The sequence below is a fragment of the Eublepharis macularius genome, chromosome 6 (genome assembly GCF_028583425.1).
Source record: "Eublepharis macularius isolate TG4126 chromosome 6, MPM_Emac_v1.0, whole genome shotgun sequence".
Lineage (NCBI taxonomy): Eukaryota > Metazoa > Chordata > Lepidosauria > Squamata > Eublepharidae > Eublepharis > Eublepharis macularius.
In genome coordinates, this window is record NC_072795.1 from 26540717 (window position 1) to 26559895 (window position 19179).

The 19179-nt window shown below is 42.5% G+C and overlaps 1 protein-coding gene across 1 annotated transcript in view; it reads left to right on the forward strand.

Moving 5' to 3' along the window:
* SI (sucrase-isomaltase) overlaps positions 1-19179 on the forward strand; it is a 178856-nt gene that overhangs the window by 26774 nt on the left and 132903 nt on the right. The window contains exons 6-10 of the mRNA XM_054982800.1: positions 35-186; positions 5168-5339; positions 11029-11128; positions 13413-13525; positions 15678-15803. Coding sequence (XP_054838775.1) covers positions 35-186; positions 5168-5339; positions 11029-11128; positions 13413-13525; positions 15678-15803 — 663 coding nt within the window. The remainder of the gene's footprint in view (positions 1-34; positions 187-5167; positions 5340-11028; positions 11129-13412; positions 13526-15677; positions 15804-19179) is intronic.

Genomic DNA, 19179 nt, shown 5'->3' on the forward strand with positions numbered 1-19179 from the left:
TGTTAACCTTGTTTTAATTGATCTGTTTTTACAGATTACTGATCCCAACAATGCCAGATATGAAGTCCGACCTCAGATTCTGAAACCTTTTGCTGGACCTGTGGGCACCTCTTTTGACTACAGGGTGGAAGTAATTGAAAATCCTTTCGGCATCAAAGTGATTAGGAATAGCAACAATAAAGTTCTGTAAGTAATCTGTTTAATTTTATTAAACACTGCTGTCAATTATACCTCAGTTGCTCAATGATTCCCTTTAAAAGGCATGTGTAGCAGATTACTGAGAGCCAAGCTACAAGTGACGCCTGACACAGGTTGGACACTTGTCAGCTTCCCTCAAGTTTTGATGGGAAATGTAGGCATCCTGGTCTTGCAGCTTGGCTGTCCGACTGCTGTCCAATGGACTTTTCAACTGTCACTTGTCCAACATTCCACGAAGCTGCCTACATTTCCCATCAAAATTTGAGGGAAGCTGACAAGTGTCCAACTAGTGTCAGTCATCACTTGTAATTTGGCTCTGAATGTCTTACTTACAGAAACCTTTCCCTCTTGAATCTTCTGCAGAACCCCTGTACTCTTGTCATGGAACCTTTATCTGCGGAGGATTCTGGCACGGATTTTTGGGTGCCCACTATTCATGCATGTGTTTGCCATGATGAACTCAGAAAGACCATTTGTATTGTGTGGCAAGAGCAGCATGCACCAAATGCTTCTGAGATAAATGAGGATTAGTGTATTGATTTATAAGAAATCTCTGGAAGGATCCAAACTTAATGACCATGTGCAGTCAAACACTACAGTGCAGAGAGTATGGTAGTGGCTATACAATGACTTTGCCTCAAACATTTTCTCTGGGTTAGCACAGACTTGTGTCCATTAAATTCTACAGCAGCAGTTGATTACTGACAGAAACCATGCTTATTGCATCCAAGTGCTTCAGTAAGTGGAAGGAGGTGTATGGCTATGAAGCGGTACCACTGAAAACTGCAGTATGAAACCACAGCTCATCAATAAGTACTATACTCTTGGCTGTGTGTTTTGACAACTTCCACATTTTGATGAAGTATATCTAATATGTTTCTTTTCCACCCTTTGTTCAGGCATCTCGGGGCTGTGCATATTGTTCTCTCATCCTCATTTTAACCACAAAATAATCCTATGAGGTGGCTTAAGCTGAGAGAGTGAAAGGCTAAAGTTCATCCAGCAAATTCCATAGGCAAGTGAAATTTGACTTCTGTTCTCTCAGGGCCAAGCTACAAGTGACAAATGACACTTGCCTGGCAAGTGAACAGACTCACATGTATTCTTCCCTGTTCACTTGCCATTCACTTGTGCTCCACTTTATCAAGTGGACTGCAAGTGAATGGCAAGTGAACAGGGAGGAATACACGTGAGTCTGTTCACTTGCCAGGCAAGTGTCATTCGTCACTTGTAGCTTGGCCCACAGATCCAGTAGTCCAACTTTGCTACTCCACATCAGCTTCTACATTTTTGAGGTGCAACAGTGGATGAAATACCAACCCCCAACACACATACACACACATGGTAATTACAAGTTAACATGAACATTATTCTTTCTTGCAATGCATCTTACCAGGCAGTGAGACAGGCCGTTTTCACACATCTTAACTGTTGCACAAAATCGCACAAAACTTACAGAACAACAGTGTCTTCATGGCGCAATTTCCCATCATGATTTTGTTTCATGGTGCAGTTTCTGACATCATTGTGACATGAAACAGAATCATGATGGGAAATCGTACCATGAAGATGTCATCGTTCTGTGAGTTTTGTGCAATTTTGCGCAAGTTTGTGTGACAGTTAAAAGATGTGAAAATGGCCTCAGTTTGGTTTGGTGGTAGAGAGTGCCCTCAATTAATCAGCTGACTTACAGCGAACCCTACTGGGATTTTCATGGCAAGAAACTAACAGAGGTGTTTTGCCATTCCCTACTTCTGCAAGCCAACCCAGCTTAGCTCCTGAGATCTGATGAGATCAGGCTCACTTGGGCTATCTAAAGTCAGGGCCAGTGTGGTTTACTGTTTCTGAAAAGCATCTCTGTGGAATCATAGTGAAATCGTGTTGTGCCATAGAATTCTAACAGAGTGAAAACTCAATGTTAAAGTACATATGGCATGTTCCTGTGTCAGCCACATCTTTTGAATCTTACAACATTACAATCTTACAGACTTTGCAAAAGTCTCTATAGAGCATTTCTGTAGACACTTAGAAAATAACATTACATCGTATTTAAAATCAGTTGACCATCAATATATATCAGGGATGGCTAATTTCTACCTGATCCTTTGTTTATTTATGCAGAAGTACACTAATTTCATATTACTCAGAGGACCACAGCTTTAGATGACATCTTGCAGCACATATCTCACCACGTGACACTGCAGTAAGAGAGCCAGTTTGGTGTAGCGTAAGACCTGAGAGACCTAGCTTTAAATTTACCATCAAACTCACTGAGTGACTTTAAGATAGTCACTCTTTTTTAGCCTAATCCTACTGCACAGGGTTGTTGTGAGAATAAAGTAGAAGAGTGGAAAGACCAATGTATGCTGTTCTGACAGCTCCTTGGAAGAAGGGTGGAGTAAAGATGACTAAATTTCAATGGGATTACTATCCAATGATGTAAGTTTCGGATTGCAATGCAAATTTACAACCCAGACTCTTAGTGGTTAAGAGGACAGAACTCTAATCTGGAGAACAGGGTTTGATTCCCCACTCCTCCACTTGAAGCCAGCTGGGTGACCTTTGGTCAGTCACAGCTTCTAGGAACTCTCTTAGCCCCTCCCACCTCACAGGGTGTTTTGATGTGAGGATAATAATGACATACTTTGTAAACTGCTCTGAGTGGGCATTAAGTTGTCCTGAAGGGTGGTATATAAGTCGAATGTTGTTGTTGTTGTTGTTGTATAGACTGATCCTATGCAAAGGAGAACTGGGTCCCCCCTCTACTTGATAGTTACATAAAAGAGAGAATTTCAGCAAGTGCAGCATTTCTTCTCTGTACATGATAAACATCATTTTTCTAAATTCCCATTCTGTTCAAAAATTGAACAGAATCAAGCAGTTGCATTCTTGTAGCATGCAATGTAGCTCTTAGAGTCTTTCAATCAGCAAATTAATTCTATGCACTTTTACTATACACCTTGAACAGAACTTTGGATTCTGGCAGTATTTTAGGGAGGATCCATGAAGTCCAGTGTTGAATAGAAGCCCTTTCCCTGCTATGATACCTAACTTTTTCTTTCTACCCCAGTAGCCTGCTTGAAATGATAAGCAAAAAATGTGAGAGAGGTAATCAGTTCCTTCTACACTATATGACACTAATAGATCTGAAATCAACAGCAAGAAATGAAGTATAATGGTATTATCTTTGTAACAGCTGGCCAACCAGATGGGAGCCCTTTTTTCTGCCCAATGAAGGATATTGATTAGGTAATGCAAAACTCACAGTGAAATCCTAAGCAGAGTTACTCCACTGGAATAACTCTGCTTAGGATTTCACTGGAGTAACTGCTTAGGATTTCACTGTCTGTGTTTGTACTAAGTAAAGAGTTCTTCCCATGGAAAAGTTCCATTTATATAGGTAAAAATGATGTTTTGTGGTCATTTATGGGATTGGCACTGGCCAATAGGAACCTTTGTCATTCAACAGAACTACACAATATATGCCACCGGGGTAGGAGAATTGCATTTTCCCAGTTATAATTATATTTCTAATTGAATCCCGAGGAAATGCAGTTTCTTCACAACTGTCTTCCAGCTGGAGGAGAGGCGTTTGGAATTACTGTAGCAGCTCGGTAATAACTGTGCATTCATTGTTCAATAAGACACTAGTATGGAAGGGCCCTAGGAGAAAATTGGATGAAGATTCCATTCTTGATAAACCTCTCACACAGAAGTGGGGGGAAAGTGCAGATACACACTCTGTTTCTTTTTCAGGTCACTATTAAAGTGACAAACAAAAGATGATTAATTACGCACCTCTTTGGAGCTGGCTTAGGTTTGGCCATTTACAGAGAAAACAACCTGAGCTCAGAGAGCTGCAGGTTTTAAAGTAATGATGCTGAAGGAGCCATGGTATTTCAGAGGTACCTCTGAGTGCAGACACCTGCTTTGTGCAGCTAACAAAAGAAGGAAACAGACTACATGGTCTAATTAAGAATTCATGAGAAGAACTGCTATGGTTGCAAATATACCACAATCTTATTATCAAGAAGAGGAATAAATAGCAGTGGTACAGTGCTTCGGAGACTCGTTCCAGTGAGAAACGCTGTTTAGAATTTTCAGCTTACACAGTACCCTACTTTTTTAGTGTAAGAGGGGTTGCATTAAAATATGAGGGATGGCCTTCCTGCCAAAGCATTTCAGGGTGGTTTACTATTAAAAACAAAAAAATAAAGGATATGAGAAACTGACATATAATTCACCCAAGCATACAATTCAGTTCAAGTGTCACTGTAGTGTAGTGTTTGGAGGATTAAACTGGGAAGACTCAAGTTCAAACCTCCACTAAGCCAGGAGTCTCACTGGGTGACCTTGGCCTAGTCATTTTCTGTATCAGTTGAACCTATCTTTTGGATTGTGACCATAAAATGGAGGACAGAACAACCCTACTATGTACACCAGAGGAAGGGTGGAAGAAAGATATGATAGATTGGCCTTTGGTAGCTTCTCTAGGAATTAATGGAATAAACTGCTTGTATGGCAAGCAGGAAGGTGTTTATGTTGGGGTTCCCAGCTGGACTCTCTCAGTTATTGGTTAATAGTATGAATTCCTTATGGTATTAATTCCCGGCTTATTATGAGTTTGTGTTTGTGATGCATGTACCTAAAAAGAAGAGGACCTTGAGGTAGGATGACCCCAACAAACAATGTTTTAATGGAAAAGTTTTTTTAAAAAAATCTTTAATTTGTATGCAAATGTAACCCAACCCCCTAATTTCCTAGACTCCATGCCCAGAGCAAATATGTACACTTCCTTTGAGTATTTGTAGCCTGTCTGTACAAATGTAGAAATTTCTGTAGAAATGCCTACATGAACACTGAAATCACACAGCCAATCTAAAGGGCATGAGATGTTGTAAGGACATGTAAATGAATTTACTATCGAAAAGAAATTCTATAAGCTACTTTAATATATCTCTTTCAACAGATTTAACAGCACTGTAGGGCCACTGATCTATGCTGACCAATACTTGCAAATTACAACTCGAGTGCCCAGTGAGAACGTTTATGGGATAGGAGAACATGTCCATAGGCAGTACCGACATGACTTCAACTGGAAAACGTGGCCTATCTTTACCCGGGATGCCGTGCCTATTGCAGTAAGTGAAAAATACTTTGTTATACTTAATTTAATTATATTTCTATGCAGTGAGAGAGGAACTATTAACAGAAATTTAACCAAGTTGAATGAAGAACTGAAGATCATAAAAGCAGATGTGCCAGCTCAGACCAATGCTTCCTTCCTGCCTTAATTCTTCTGGATTCCATCACAGAGCCAAAACTGATTAACTGGGTGATGATAACATCGCCCAGCTGATATATCTGTCCCAAGAAGAAACATTTTGTTAAAAATAAGGCAGGGACCCTGCAGATAGAGGTGGAAACTGTTTAAAGGCAATAAAGAGTGTGCGAACTATGGAGATGTGTGGGGGTTAGGGTTGCCAGGTCTCCTTACTTTCCTGGTGGGAGGGGGAGACCTGGATCTTACCTCCTTCTTGCATTCTTACCTCCTTCTTGTGGTTGTGCAGTGACGGCACTTCCGGTGATGTTATTGCACAGCCACAGAGGGTGCACCTGCTTCACAGTAAGCTGATTTGGGCCTCAAATGGGCCCGTGGCCCATGGCAAAGTACAGGGGTGAACAGAGTGAAGCACAGGAGTGCTCCCAGGGCAGCATGGTGATGCCAGTGACATCATTGCACTTCCCTGCGAGATAGCCTGGGTGGCCCTTCCTACTCCACTGGCCAGTAAGGAGGGTGAAAACAGGACCTTCCATTCCAACTGGGGGGAGATGATCCCTAGTGAGGGGTATGTGCTTGGGGAGAGAGCTCCATGGGGATGTGATGTCATCGAGGCTGCCCTCCAAAACTAACTTATCTCTGTAGTCTGAAGATCCATAGTAACTCCAGGAGAACTTTTTTTTGATTTTTTTTTTTATTTTTTTATTGCCTACATCAACTAACAATACAGAGGGAAAGAAGGGGGGCAGGGGAAGGAAAGAAAAAAAAACAGCAACATATAACAACACTACACTACAAATAATGCTTTCCCTTCATACTGCCATTATTAAAAAATTAAAACTTTGTAAGATATTGATGGAGTGGTTGACCTTGCAAAATACAGATTACAATCCAAATTAAGTCTTCCTCCCCCCCACCCCCTGGGCCTCGGACGCAGCTCTCTCTGAGCAACTGCAACCGCAGTGCTCGTTCCCTCCCCCCCCCTTCAGACTTCAAATCCTTTTCTTCTTGCTTGGTGTCTTGCTGAAATTCTTGATTTTTGTCCTCAAAATCGCTTAGTTGATCTTCTGATGTTATCTTGTAAGCTTGATCTTTGTAACTAAACCAGATACCTTCCGTAAATAGCCATTTATACTTTATTCCACGTTTCCTCAGAAGAGCTGCAAACTTTTTATACTTAAATCTTCTTTTCCGAACTAAAAATGGAACGTCCTTCAGTATCTTAACTTTATTACCCAGAAAGTCCAGATCCGCATTGTATGAGTTGTATAGGATAGTGTCTCGGATCCTCTTAGATGAAAAATCGATGATGATCTCGCGAGGCAGCTGACACTTCATTGCATATTTTGAAGAAGCCCGACGGACTTCCAAAATGGTGCTTTTTACCTCTTCTTTAGTTGCCCTCGCGGGTGTCGGCAATAGTTCCGAGGCCAGAACCCATAAATCCTCATTTTCCTCCTCTTTCACATTCTGGAGGCGCAAAATTGTCTGTGTTCGTTCCACTTGTAGCCCGATCAGCTGGTTCTCCACCAGCTTTAACTCTTTATTCGTTGCCCTCACGAGTGATGCATTTTCCCGAGCAGACTTCTCTGCCCCCCCCCCGCTACTTCCTTAATGGTTTTCACTTCGCTCTCAATTAAGCCCAGCCTTTGATCTGTTTCATTCAGCTTGTCAACAAAGGGCTTTATGGCTTCGTAACCGACCTCTTCACCAAGTCCTCGAGCGACTCTCCTTTCCCCTGCAGGGCAGCCGAGATTGACTTGCCCAAAGCGGGACTCTGCTTTTTCGCTGCCATTTTAGGGGGGGGGACCGCCAACCAAATTCTGAAACTCAGCGAGGGGGAAGAACGAGCCTTCTTAGCTTCAGATCCCACCACTCCTTCACGTGCGCTTGTAATAACAGAAGGGATTCGCTTACTTACAGGCTTCTGCCTAGTTCTGCTCTTTGCCGTTTTCCATGGCCTGGCAGCACTCGAGGTGCCGCGCACGTCTGCCAGCCTCCATAGGAACAAATGGGCAATTTACCCCCCGCATCAATTTCAGGGGGCTCTTCCTGCCGCGTTCCGGACCCTACCTCCCTCACTGGGAGTTCTGGGGGCTAATCTTCGCAGATCAGCCGCCCGGTCAGGCTGCTCGGGCGCTTCCTCTCAGACCTGCGGAGAAGAGCGTCCGACATGGCCGAGAAAACGAAACCGAATCAGTAACTCCAGGAGAACTTAAGGCCTCACCTGGACATTGATTCAAGTCCAGTAGCACCTTAAATATCAACAAGATTTCTGGGGTACCAGCTTTTGAGTCAAAGCTCTCTTTATCAGACTTGCTTTTTACTGGAGACCAACATGGCTACCCACATGAAGCTATCTATCTGGAGATTGGTAACCCTTCCCCTAGTCCTGAATTTTTATCTCAGGGTCCACCTTCTAATCTCATAGATCATGCAAGGGCCAACATACCTTTGATTACTTGTAGTACTCTCTGTCCAGGCTGGGTGTGCATCCGACTACTTTCCTACTACTGAACATGCAATATTATGGCAAACCTATTTACTGAAAGAATTTTTGTACATCCCGCAGGAGCACCCAGCAGTTCATTCTTCCAGTTTGGGGCACATAGTCTACTCCAACTCCCCCCCCCCAAAAAACAAGAAGGAAATTGGGAATGCCAGCACTCCCAGCATGTGTGAAGATGTCACTTCTGGGAAGTGATGTCATCATGCAAGTCAAAGGATGGCCTGGGAACACTCTTGCGGTTGCTAAAGGGGTGAATCCCCCCCACAGGCCCTATTCAGCCCAAAATGGTCTCATTGTGGGGCACAGTAGTGTGCCATGGTGGGTTGTGTGGCGTGCATTGGCAGGGCACTGGGGTGTGCTGCACCACCCATAGGTGTGCTATGCTGCCAGGGGGTGTCCTGGGGGTGCACTCCCCACTGGCTAGGTAAGTGGGGGCATGGAGGGAGGCGGGAGCAGGGGATCCCCTGCCCTTGGCAGGGGAATGGCAATCCTATCTCTAGGCCACACTTGGAGGTTGGCAATCCTACCTGTAGAAAATGGCTGCTTTGAAGGGCAGACTCCATAGTATCACATCTCTACTGAGCTCCATTCACAAACTCAACCCTTCCTCAGGCACCACCACACAAATCTCCAGGAATGTTCCAAGCAGATTGGACAACCCTACTGAAACTTCTTTTGTCCCCCCCCCCCCGCCCCAACACACAAAATAATTCTCCATGCACATAGAAAACTAGATATTAGACAAAAACAATGTAAAATCTTTTTCCTAAGATATAGTTTTCCCTTTGAAAGGAATTTAATTCCAGTGTGTGAGGCTTGCATGGCATCTAAAGTGGTACAGCCAAGACAAAGAATTACCACATCAGGAAGAATTAGGCCAAGAATCTACAGAGAGTCAATGGAGTTAAATCAGTTATGCCCAACATGAGCTGCTGATTAAAAAATAATCCAAAATTCATTTTATGCTTGTCACTAGTGCTAACCTTCTGTTTTCATGCATGGCCCTTTTCCGTTCTGTTGGGAATGTTGATAATCATATCTCCTTGCCATATTTATGCATATTCTCTCTTTGAACGAAACCAATTGTTTGCTAAGGCATGTAAACACTTTTATAAACTGGAGATACAGATGAAGAAGTAAGAATGAGGCAGATATAACGGTGAGCATGTTTGATGTTGCAAAGTGAGCTTTTCAAATGCTGCCTTTTTTCTTCTGTGTAACAAATGTTTGAGGTTCATCGTAAAAGCCTAAAGCTTTTCAAGATGTGATTAATTTCATGAGCATCCCAGAGTAGGGGGTAGGATAATTGTTTAGCATATGAATATAAAAGGAAGCATTAATCAGAGGGGATGTGTGTGATTTTACTACATCAGAAATGAGTATGAGAATCAGGTCTACATATATAATTGTTAACTTTTTCCTGGCCAGGAAGTCTATAACTGGATCCGTGGCCCCATTGGAAGGATAAAACCAGTTATATGCTCTGAAGTCCTTTGGGGAAAGCCCTTGCTGGTGATGTCATCATGACATTGCTGTGACACACTGACATCACTTCCAGAAGCGGCATCATCACTTTGCTGCTCTGCCAGGAGTGCTCTAGTGTTTGGCAAAAACTCTTTGTTTTTTGACCAAATATCAGGGCTTCATATGGTGATAGCATAACATCATTTCTGGGCATAAGGACGTGATGCCGTAGCCAGGGCTGGCACCAGAGTTTCTGATACCCGCGGCCATGAATGCGTGCGCTGCGTGTGCGCACACCTCTGACTGCATGATGACGTCACGTCATCACGCAGTGCGAGATGGATGGGGCGGCGTGGGGAAGCTTCTCCGTGCTCCGCACACTGCCCCAGCAGCTGCTCGCAGCTTCTGCGCCCAGCTGGGGCATGTGGGGGCAGAGGAGCGCACAGCAGAGCTGGCATGGTTGGCTGCAGCCCCATGCCACTGCTGCTGCCATGCACCCCAGCTGGGCGCAGAAGCCCCGAGCCACTGCTGGGGTGGTGCACGGAGGCTGCTCCACGTGCTGCCCCAGCAGCGGCTTGCAGCTTCTGCACCCGGCCGGGGCGTGTGGGAGCGGAGGAGCGCGCAAGCCAGCCCCATGCCGCCGCCGCTGCCATGTGCCCCAGCTGGGCGCAGAAGCCCCGAGCCGCTGCTGGGGCAGCGCATGGAGGCTGCGCCCAGCTGGGGCGTGCGGTGGCGGTGGCGGTGGCAGCACGGGGCTGGCTGGCTTGCTACAGCAGTAGCTGCAGCCCAGTCATGCCAGCTTTGCTGCGCACACCTCAGCCCCCGACACCCCGTCTGGCGCCCCTCCAGTTCCCTCGCGCCCGAGGCCACCACCTACCTGGCCTCCATGGGCACGCCGGCCCTGGCCGTAGCATTACCTATAATGTCATAACATTGCCTGGAAGGGTCCATCATGATTCTTTAAGTCCCCCCATTTCCCTCCGTTTTGTTCCCTGCCAGGAGCAGTGGCAGGGAGGTGCAGGTTGGGGGCGGGGGCAGGAATCCTTTTAAAGGTATGGATGAAGGAAGAAAACTTGCAGCATTGCTGAATAGTAACAAAAAGGCAACTGAATCATTTATATTATTCCTTAGACTTAATGTTAAATTTAACTCTAAGAAATAATGATAACGATTAAGACTAAACTGTGATTTTTTTTAAAGTATCCATTACATGTCATTTCTTTATCATGGAATAATTCTAGGATTTATATGTCTCCTTTGCTGCATGGTCCAAATAACTATTCTACTGACTAAATTGTAAAGAAATGTTCCAAGCCAATAATAAATTAACCCCCTCACCCCAAGTTCAGTGGGATAACTACAAAATTAATAGTAATGTTATTGAAGCTTAGACAAGCATCTAAGTTTTTTGATTCATGTTCTTTTTGGAGTAGAATACAAAGAGAAAATAAAAGAGAAAGAAAGCATTTCCTTAACATTTATTGATTGTCGATTCACACTTGGTTATTTCGGAAGAGATTTTGAAAGCTCCTGGCATGCATGTGCACATTTTAATTTTCTCTTCATTCCTTCAAAGGACATGAGTAACCTGTATGGAGCTCAGCCTTTCTTCTTATGCCTGGAAGATGAGAGTGGAGAGTCTTTTGGTGTGTTCTTTATGAATGCCAATGCCATGGGTAAGAATATCCCTTGTAATGTACAGTTAGGTTTCCAGTTGCTTTTCTTATGCCCCTTTTAATACCATTTCATGAAACAGTTGCCCAGATGGTGACCAGTTGTTGTTCTCCCAACTTCTAGGTTTGTTGTGAGCTCCCCCCCCCCCCCGGTAAGCAAATTGTAGCTTTTCCTTGCTGTAAGGGAGATTTTTTTTTGTAACTTGCCTTCATGTTGTGAATAGGAAATATTGAATTAGAATGTGGTTGCAGAAGTATCAAAAACACCTATTAGATGGCACCTTTGTAATCTCTGCACCCAGTGAATATGGGGAAAAATCCGTTCTCATTTGGTAGCTTTTTAAATGGTTTAAATTTGTTTAAAGGCTGAATGTTTCTTTAGACACCTAGCGCTAAGTTAGCCAACCCCCAAGTGGAGTCTGGAGGTCTCCTGGAATTATAATTGATTTCCAGTCTACTAAAATTACTCACATCAGAGAAAATGGCTGCTTTGGAAGGTGGACTCGATGGCATTATACCCAGCTGAGATCGCTCTCCTCTCCAAACCCCACCTTTCCCACGTTCAACCCCCAAATCTCCATGAATTTCCTAACTAGGAGTTGGCAACCTAACATCTTACTGTGTTACTCAAGTGTAGTGACCCTATGAAGCCCTTTTGGGGGGGGGATAGTGGGGAATTGGATCCCCAAAATAGCATTCCAGACCTTTGTGAATTTTTAAATTTCATTTTCTAATTTGATCTTCTCCACTCCAACATTTGACCAGCATTTCCTGCGGTTTCCTTTTAAAAAGAAACAAAAGAAAGTCTGCCCCATCTACCCCACCCCGCGCTGGGTGATAGGGGTTATCCCCAGCCTTCCCAATGACACACTTTGCTATCATTAACAAAGCTTAAAGAATAGCTACAAGAGGTTTTTGTTGTTGTTGAATGGAAATTAAAAAATAATGAAAATATCAGGTGAGTTAAAAGATGACCAGTTATAGTCATAAATAATGACTATATAGCCAGGACAGAAGCAAAGATAGTGGATACAACAAAGGTAACAGTGCAATCTTGAACACAGTCACACTCTTCAAAGCTCATTGACTTCAATGAACTTAGTAGGATGTAACCATGTTTAGGACAGCACTGCAACTTTTATAAACAGAGAAAGAAGCCAGAAACAAGATGGGGATGAAGTACTGTGGATTTTTCAATAGCTCTACTAATGCACATGCTTCCTCTGAATTTACCAAAACAACATGATCAGTTATGAGTAGAGATGGGCACGAACTGAAATACGAACCAAAGTTAATCATGAACCAGGCCAGTTCATGGTTCGCGAACCAGCAGTTCGTCAGAGCCCATTTCTGACTAGCCGCCATAAACTTTAGGGTGGTTTGTTTGGTTTGGTTTTTGGTTCGTCACTGCAGACAGCCTGGTACCAATCAATCAGTTTCCTAGGCAATGGGGGTTTGGCTTTCTGCAAACTGTCTGCTGACCCAGAAGTGACCTTCTGCTGACCCGGAAGTGGTGATTTGCTGGCCCAGATGTGATGAATCAAACGAACTGGTTCGCAAACCGGGGCAGGTTCATGAAAGTTCGTGGTTCGTGAAATGTGACAAACCACAAACCACATGGTTTGTTTTTTCCTGGTTCGTGCCCATCTCTAGTTATGAGCGCTTTCCTACGGAATACAAGCAAGTATAGTTTCTGCATAGGGGAGGGGAATCACTCCAAGTTTGAGTAAGTATTCTCTAAATTATTTGGATTGTGTAGTGGTAAATAAATACTTTTAAATACATTATTGTAATCCTAAACAGTTTGACCCATCTATTGAAATCAGTGGTTTTAGAAGGGTGTAATTGTACTTAGGCTTGCCCTGTTAATATATCAGTTGGTGAGAAAGGGTGTGTGTGTTGGGGGTGGTGGTGGAATAAGCCAAAGTTTTACTTTTAAAGTTTGTGATATTTTTTCATGTTCACCCATTGGATACACATTAATGTTTTTCTCACTGCATGCCAATTTATGCTCACCCTGTCTTGAGTGTACACTGTACAGGAAACCTTGTCTTCTTAAAGGGTTCAGCATATGTTCATTTCCCAAGCTGCTGTGCAAATTGCCATTTAATTTGGGCTTGCCACTCTCTGATTCCCTTTTGTACACACAAAGTCCATATGGCTAGTATCACAGAGTGCCCTCCTCAACTTTAATGTGAATTGACCTTCTCTGTCAGACTAGGGGGAAAAAACGTATCTTGTGTCTAGCTTGAATTTAAAGCTAACTTGAATATTTTTCTCTTGGTAGATGTTGTATTCCAGCCTACCCCAGCCATAACATTCAGAACAATTGGTGGGATTCTAGATTTCTATGTTTTCTTGGGAGACACCCCTGAGCAAGTTGTCCAACAATATGTAGCGGTAGGTTTCTGTCACATGCCACATTTCTACTTCGTCAGTGATGTAGTTCTGTATATATAAAGCCTATTAAGAATGGCTGGTGCCACTTGTGCTACTGTGAACATTGCTTGGAATAGCAGTGTTGTTTTTGGTCAAGGAATGTGTTAATCATTATATATTTGCATATCCTTTTGCTGCGGGCCGACATTGTTTTCAAGGAATTCTCCCATGTGCAATAAGGAGCCTTTGACTCTTTCTCAAAGATAAAAGGAAGCAATGAACACAAGACTCTGAGATATAGTAAATGTTTTACTCATCAACTTTTCTTGTGCTCTTCCAGTTTTATACACTTCTTGTTTTCTTCCTTGGTTTCTCTTTGACTTCCTTTTTGATTTGAGATAAAATTCCTGTCTTTAAGCTTATATATATCTGATACCAAAGAACAATACCTCAAGCTGCTACCCATGTAACCACTTCTGTAATGTTTTGCATATAATTAAATTTGAGTATTTTATTTCTGCTTGCTAATATGAGATTTTTAAAATTGTTGTTGTGAGTTATGATAGCAATAACAATAACATTCAATTTATATACTGCCCACTCAGAGCAGTTTACAAAGTATGCCATTATTATCCTCACAACAATCACCCTGTGAGGTGGGTGAGGCTGAGAGAGCTCCAAGAAGCTGTGCCTGACCCAAGGTCACCCAGCTGACTTCAGATGGAGGAGTGGGGAATCAAACCTGACTCTCCAGATTAGAGTCCTGCCACTCTTAACCACTACATCAAACTCTGTGAGGATGGTTGAATTTAGTAGTGGCAGTGGCAGCCTCAGCAGCTCCTTCTGTTGCCACTAGCTGCCTATTAGCTTCAGGCTCCCCTCACTGACTCTTTCCTTCCCACGCTTCTGGCCCCGCTGCTGCTGGACTGACTACACTTCCCAGGTAAACTTGCAGGAACCCGGCATGTTGAGCATTTCATGTAGTTTAGCTCCTAGGGAGAGGTTATTTTAGTTGAGTCAGTTTAGTTGAGTCTGAAGCCTGACAGAGTCTATGCCATGTGTTTCTGAAAGAAAGTCTTTATTCTGCCCAAGGAAACTGTGTATTCCTGAAAGAGTCTGTGTGTTTCTCAAAGGAAGGATTCTGGCTAACTTGAGCAGGCCTGAGAGCCTAATTCTCCTAATTGTATGGAAGCCTGAGAGCCTAATTCTGTCTAAGTCAGGCAAACTGTGCTCGCCTGGGGCTGTCTCTGTATATCTGAAAGTGAAATTATTCCATCTAGCAGGCAAGCTGTGTGAAAAGGCCTATGTGGATTAGATGAAAGTTTATTCCGTTAGAGAAAATCTGTGTGGCAAATTAGTCTGGGTCTGGAAAGATGTAACTGTCTTTGAAACCATTAATCTTAAGAACTATTCTGAAACCAATATGCTTATCAAAACTGTTCAACCATCACACTCATCAGGGAGGCAGCAATATATGGGTCACACAAACCCAAAAGGGAGGGCATTCTTGAGGTAAAAAGCTGGGTAAAGTAGAGAAAACATTACACCATCCTTGACCCATTTTTTAAAAAGTAATTTCTATCTTCCAGCAAGGAACCTTCTCTTGGAGCCAAGCTGGGCTACTTGTCTCCATTTATCAATCATAGTTTTTCTTGTTATCAATTTACATTCAACTTTTGTAGTGCTATGTGGTAGTTCTGTAGTACTATTCATTCTATCAACACTTCTGTGCTATGTAGAGAAGTCACCATTGTTCTTATTGATAAATAATGAAACTTGAGATTCTAAAAACACGATTCACCTAACAAGGCACTGGTGAAGTTGAAAGGTAGATTTAAACCTTACACTTCCAGATCTTTACAAAACAGACCAATAACTGTGATTCTCCATTGATAACCCCATTTATAAACTTTCCCGTTTCTTTTCATAAACTTGGATTTCTCCTCAAAACCTCCAATTTTGTGAGTATTTCTTATTTGCTAAAATAATTAGTTGGGGTTGGGATATAAGTCATGGGTAGGAGTTGAACATAAGAATGATCTGTAAGGAACAACCTTTTTGAAAAGCAAAAGTCCCATAGTACAAATGTGGTTTTATGGTTCTATTGTCTCTGTTCTTTTTTCATTCTAAAAACACACAAGTTTAACATTTTTTTCATGTTTCAAACTTGCAGCTGATAGGACTGCCACAAATGCCTTCTTATTGGAATTTAGGATTCCAGATTTGTCGCTGGAATTACACAGATCTTAATGATGTTAAAGCAGTGGTAGAAAGGAACCGGGCAGCTGGAATACCTTATGTAAGTATAAGGGGACCTGTAATATAAGAAGAGGTATTGACAAATGCTATGGAAATGGAAGCCAAATATCTGTTTATGTACAGCTTTCTGCGTCTTTTATCTACTTTAATTTTTGTCCCCCACCCCCCAAACTCTGATGCACATGTGAACATTGATAAAACACTCTATCATACATATAGCCAGAAATATAAGGGATATAGGAGAACTGTTGCTGGAATTGACTAAGAAGATCATAGAAGATTAGTTAGGAGCTTTTTTCTAGAAGAATCTGTGATCTGCTTATCTTTGGGGTAAGATACTTTCTTGCTTTCCTTTGATGAGCGGTGTTGTTATATTGGATGGTGTGATTTTTGTTGTTGTTTTTGTTGACTGAGCTGATATTAAGAACACTGAATAATCAAGTTTTATTAATAAAGGCTTAGAATGGAAATAGCGATTCTGTAATCGTATTACTTGTGTTCTAGATCTGTAACAAATCTAAAATGTTATTTGTGGGGTACCTCTGGCCAGGAGTTAAATGATTTGATGCAGGAAAGCTAACTAATGCTTAGGGCTTCTTAAGTGCATGCCTGAATCAAGTCTGACCAGAGTCATCCAAAACAATTGCACAAATGTAAACATGATGCAATTGTCCATAGGGTTCGCATCAAGAAGCTTTTTGTGTGAGGTTTTACAAATCAGCAGGGATACACAACGTCAGTAAAATATTGTAATCTTGGTCCATATGTGAATGCATCACAGTTCCTTTTTTTTTGCACTGGTTTATCAGTGTGTACATGTGCATCAGTAATATTTGACAGAATTACAAGCTGATCAAAACTGTATATGCTCCAAATTCAAATTAGAAATTCTTCCAGTTGAAGTAGAAATCTAGAGGAGTAAAATGCAGAGCAGAGAGAAATTATAGAACAATTAAAATGGAATATGGAATAGCCTCTTATCCCACATACGGGTGTGATTTCACCATTTGTGAAAATTCCTGGTAATAGAGAGAAAATTTGGTTGGTGTTACTGAGTTGTAAGCTGATCTGCTAGGTATATTAATGGTTACTGGAGGTCAGTGGTTTTTATAGTGCAATCCTAAGAACACTTTCCTGGTAGTAAGTCTTATTGGAAAGATTTGAGTTGGATTCTGACTAGACTTACTTAGGATGACACTGTTTATCCTCTCCATTTTCATCCCAAGATAAAGCCTCGTTTACATATTTCTTTTATTTATTTATACCCCAAATTTATCCATACAATGAAGACTTAATGTAGCTTAGAATATCTTTCTCCTCTCTTCCATTTTTTTCTCAAAATAATAACCATGTGAGGTAGGTTAGGCTGAGAGAATGTGACTGGCTCAAGGTCACCCAGTGAACTTCCATGGCAGAGCAGGGATTCAAAACTGGTTCTGCCAGATCTTACTCTGATACTCTAACCACTACACCACATTGGTTCTCTAGCATAACAAGAACTGCTTCCCTGTGTTGAGATTCCATGTTCCTTTGGTGGCCCTTAGTTCCAAGCCTTCCTACCTGATTGCCACCGAGCATGAAGAAGGATAATGACCAGGTAGATATAACCCATGCAGTTGGCCCTTTTATATACCATCATAAGATCTAGATTTGGAAGGAAACAGTTTGACACCCTAGTTGGAATGAAGAGACAGACACCAGACTTGGAACTAAGGGCCACTTTATTAAATTAGCATCAACCATTAACATCAACCAAAACTGTGGAAAGGGCAGACTAGCAGTACAGGTCAAACCACGGGGCCCCCCATGGACCTCCGCCTTGACCTGTCTGGGTGAGCCCCACTGCCCTGAATGCAAGCCATCCATGCAGATGGCTGGGACCTGGTTGGCTAGGGAATCTGGTTTCCCCCTTTCAAGCTCCTAAAGCCTCAGTCATACAGCAGTGAGGGAAGGACTTGCACATGGGGTTGCCCAAGGCAGTCTGCGCATGCAGCTGGTAGCCATTACAAGAAATACCAGATGCTCCTAGCAGACCTCTTTTCCCCACCAATGGGGAAACACCAAGGGTGCTCACTGGCCCACTCCCTATCTCCAAACTCCTTCCTGCCAGTGACATAACAGGCACCACCCTAAGCCAATTACCCCAACTGCCATAAGTGGTGCAAGGTAGGTGAAAAAAACCCATTCCCATGCACCAATTTGTAAAACGGGAAAAAATTCCTATCTGGCTCTGGTAAACAGCAGCTGGCTAATCTTGCACCAATACAGGGTGAGAGGGTGGGCCGAGCATGGAGAGCAATTGTAGCTGGAAAGGCAGATCTGCCTAATCAGGCTGCTGGCTCTGCCCCCCAGCACAAAGCCCGGATACCTTGGAATGGTGTTGCCTATTCCTCCTTCCAGGGAGGTATAGTACGTCCCCTGTCTCAAGCAACTGACACTGCCAGCTGGGAGGGCTGTATTCTTTCTGTTTCACAGCTGATGTGTGATGTTCACAGTGATCATCAATAACTCTACAGTTAGGAAGTCCATGTGGATGGAATACAATGGGGTTGAATCCAGACTAAATGTCCACCAATTCCCTCTCCCCACTTATGTCATTCCTCAGGGGTGACATTTTATTGAGATCAGTGGGCTGCCCTGGGAGGAAGAGGAAAGTTCCATTTTGCCATTGGAAAGTTTAGTCTGGATCCAATCAGTAGAATTCTATGCTCACGGTAGACTGGGATGAGAGCTCTGAGAAAACAGCCTCTGGATCATGATACAATGACAAGGTAAAAAGTCTTTAGCTAGTCTTACATTACCAGAGGACTTTTTCTTCCAGCGTTCAAATGGTATTTCAGAAGGATTTTCCAGGTCAAACAACAAACCCAAAGAATATAAGATTGTCAAATTTTAGGATCTCATTTTAGAAAGAATTATGCACAGTGAGAGCCAAGTGGGAAGGAAGTCTTCTCTGGAGGCTGAAGAACTCAAAATGAGAACAGGTGCAAAATTTTCTCACACCTGGGAGTATTTAGGTATTGCAAAGAATGGGCTACCAATGCCAAAAAAAAGTCAGTTTCATCAGAAAGTGAAAAGGTATTTTCTTGCTTTGATTAAATGGGTTGAATTTGGGGGAAACCAATTTTATATGTACTGTTAAAAGTAGGGGGGTGCCTGTGATAATTTCTGCTTCTTGAAGTTCACTTTTCATCAATCCACTTTCCTACTTCCCTTCTTTATAAATTAAGGTAGAAATTACAGGAAAATATAGTGACATACCAGGTTACCATGGTAATAGAAAGGGGAAAATGAATTATATAACATATAGTAAATGTTTCTTATTCAGGCTTTGCATGCATGAAAATGCACAGTTGGAAAGCAGCTCGGCTTCTGAATTTGCCAGCATAAATGAGAATGAGTAAAAATGATAAACT